The following is a 3,081-nucleotide window of genomic DNA, read 5'->3' as shown; positions in this document are numbered from 1 at the left end:
GCACACGTTCCTGCTGTCGACGAACCTCGCCTCCTCGCCTTTTCCCCCTGTTCTACGTCCACGGCGTCGAGGCCAGCGCCTGGCTCGCCATCGGCTCGGCCATGGCCCCTTGGGACGAGACCTTGGGCGGCCTCGCCGGCGCGCTCTTCGGCGCCTGGCTCGGTGCCGTCCCCATCCCTCTCGACTGGGACCGCGAGTGGCAGAAGTGGCCCGTCACCATTCTTTACGGCCTGTACGCGGGCTACGTGGCCGGCAAGGTCACGGGTGGGTTCCTGCTGTTTGGCAAGAGAATGTTCAGCCGCGTGGAGCGGGCCGACAAGGAAGAGTAGAGCAGAGACAAGGCGCAAAGGCGCAAAGGGGGGGGGGGGGGGGGACTGCGACCGCCTCCACCGCCGACGCCGCACTCTCACACCCCTAACAAACGAAAATCCCCCACGGCAGAGTCGATGATCGTATCGGCCATGGGTCATGTACCATCACACGTACGGCGGGGAATGATATAGAGAGAAAGACAGACGCAAAGAGACGGGAGGTGACGACAGGGCTTGGCAAGCATGTGCTACGAGAGAGGTTTCCTGCGATGCTGGCTACCAGCCATATGTTGGCATGTTTGATGTGGTGAACATGAGACCGGAGCCTCGGCTCCAGAGTGCCAAGCACCCGATACACCAAGACTCGGGCTTCCCTGTACAGACCAGCAAACAGTAGACGCAAATTACACACTAGGTCTGGACGGCCGTGCACGGAATCGTCGTCGTAGCGGCTTGGATGTGCCTGTTTTTAGGCTTGGCCCTGTGAATTGCAACGAAGCCACTGACGAGTCAGGTACGGACAGGCACGAGGGGCTGAGGGGCTAGATCTTGGGGCATCCGAATCTGGGCGCGCACACATCATTCGGCGCTGTCCTGCCTCGGGGGGTGTGGACAAGTCTGTGTTTACGGTGTGTGGGCTGGTGTGCGGCGAAACATCAAAGCGGCGTTACGGGGCTATATGATGATGCCATGCTGGCGTCGAAGCGCGGCACCACATCATGTTCAGCCCTATTTACGGACCAGCTCTCGCTTGTGCTCATCTTGATGCGATGGAGCGGGCGGCCGGCCTCGATCAGGAAGCGGAGCAGGCCGCGTATACTGAACCAGGGGGAGAGGGGGGGGGGGGCAGCGCGCGGCAAGCAGGCGCCGTGTGCCCATGCCAGTGTTGTCCTGTCGTCATATTTGCGGCGAGACCGACATTAACGCAGTGAAAAGCCAAGCAAGGCGTTTCGAGTAAGGGAAAACCACAGATTCCGGTCCTTTTGGATTTACCCACAATTTGCGAGACGGCTGGCTCATCCTTCCTGCGCGCCTTGCCATCGATCACATCTCGTTGACAAGGTTCCTGACTGGCAGATGTGGCTGAGCGTCATCATTGCGCCTTGAAAATGGAGTTTGTGTGGCGCGGCGACGAGCGTCCTGTGGCGCACGGAGGTGGGCTGTTGTACATGTAATCTAGGTACGCCTCTGTCAGTTGACAGGGCTTCGGTTGACGGTGGAAGTGGACCAGTTAGAATGCCGGTAGTCGCCCAGCTGGGATTTCGGCAGATGACGTAGTGCTGGGCAATCAATTTGGGGGACCAGCATGAATGGATCATGGGTCTTGAGATGGGGTGGGGTGCTGCTACTTCGCCTTGGCCGGCCGGAACCCGCTCTGACCTGTTGGCTGGCCTAGCTGGCTGGCTGGCTGGCCGGCCGGCGGCTGGTGCACTGGCCTCTGCGAGTTTTGTGCTGCTTGTGCTGGCGATCGAAGGGAAGCAGCTTGTCGTCGGCGCAGATACAGTAGAACATGACCTAGGTAGGCCGCTTGGCGCGACGCGCAACTGAGGGGGCGGCCACATACACATGCAAGGCCTGAGGTGGACGGCTCGGGCTTGGCTGAGAACGAGGGGCGCTGGGAGTTTCTTTCCTGCGGTACCTAGATAATGTACCTAGGTCCAGTACAGTTACAGGTGGGCTGGTATGGTAGTGGTGGTGGTGGTCAGTCGTGCAATGGGTGCAAACCTGGAAGGAGTCGATGACGCACATTGGGTGGTGCAGTTCGCTCCTCGTTCCTGCCCTCCTGACAGCGCCGGACGGGGCGGCCTCGCAGGGGTGTGTGGGCGAGACGGATTCGACGGGGAAGGCATGGCATGGGGGGATGGCTTTGCCTACCGGAGGCTGGGTCTACCCTTAGGCTCCTTTAGCTCTCTGGCTCATGCGCGTCCACATCACATCCGTCACTTGGACGAACTGGTCCTGCCGGACTTTATTCGTGTACGCTGGGCACAGAGAGAGTCCAGAGGTGGGCAGGCACCAAGGTACCATGTACACGGCTCCCTCTCTCGTCCTCGTCAGACGTTATTTAAGTTGTTCCCTCTCCCCTCCCCTCCATCACTCCCGACAGTGCCTTCTCTCCATCAACAAAGCTTCAACCGACTGTGCTCACCACTCTTACACAATACCCATCTATCACACCGACCTCGTGTCCCATCAACAACAGTCAACATGCCTTTCACCGCCTCTGACATTTGCAAGATTCTTCTTGCCATCATCCTGCCCCCCGTCGGTGTCTTCCTCGAGCGTGGCTGCGGAGCTGATCTCCTCATCAACATTCTGTTGACCATTCTCGGTACGTCCACGCTGCCTCTCGTCGGCCTCGTCTTGCAACAGTAGTGGCAGCACCTCACTAACACACTCACTCAGGTTACATTCCCGGCATCATCCACGCTCTGTACATCATTCTCAAGTACTAAGCCTGCCGGCCTCGACATCGCTCGAGCTCGTTCGGTCGATGCGATGCGATGCGATGCGATGCGATGCGATGGCCATGACGATGCGCCGCAGTGAACGGAAGTCGCAATAATGACCGACGACGACCGTGCTCCGTAAGCGCGTCCACGACGCCTGCGTAGCAAAGTAGCAAAAACGCAACCCACTCCTCCAATCTCACCCAACTACCCCGACCCGGCAACGCCGGAAACAACCCAACCTCATCACTCGCCTTGCGTACGGCCACTGCAGGCTGAGCCTCTGCAAGGGTGCCCATCATTCGTCAAAAATCAATCGA

At 59.3% G+C, this 3,081-nt stretch overlaps 2 protein-coding genes across 2 annotated transcripts in view; both read left to right on the top strand.

The window, feature by feature from the left end:
- The window catches only part of VDBG_00683 (glycosylphosphatidylinositol anchor biosynthesis protein), a gene marked incomplete at both ends in the record, with an annotated part of 942 nt that extends 613 nt beyond the window's left edge, over nucleotides 1-329 (top strand). Inside the window, one exon of the mRNA XM_003008955.1 lies at nucleotides 72-329. Coding sequence (XP_003009001.1) covers nucleotides 72-329 — 258 coding nt within the window. The remainder of the gene's footprint in view (nucleotides 1-71) is intronic.
- Nucleotides 330-2,519: 2,190 nt separating this feature from the next.
- On the top strand, nucleotides 2,520-2,767 carry VDBG_00682 (conserved hypothetical protein; the record flags this gene model as incomplete). The annotated part of the gene is made up of 2 exons (XM_003008954.1): nucleotides 2,520-2,643; nucleotides 2,718-2,767. 2 exons carry the CDS (start codon nucleotides 2,520-2,522, stop codon nucleotides 2,765-2,767), a joined length of 174 nt encoding a protein of 57 aa, XP_003009000.1.
- Nucleotides 2,768-3,081: the final 314 nt, after the last annotated feature.

Source organism: Verticillium alfalfae, genomic scaffold (genome assembly GCF_000150825.1).
Source record: "Verticillium alfalfae VaMs.102 supercont1.1 genomic scaffold, whole genome shotgun sequence".
Lineage (NCBI taxonomy): Eukaryota > Fungi > Ascomycota > Sordariomycetes > Glomerellales > Plectosphaerellaceae > Verticillium > Verticillium alfalfae.
Note: the sequence above shows the minus strand (reverse complement) of the source record. Positions and strands in the feature narration are given on the sequence as shown.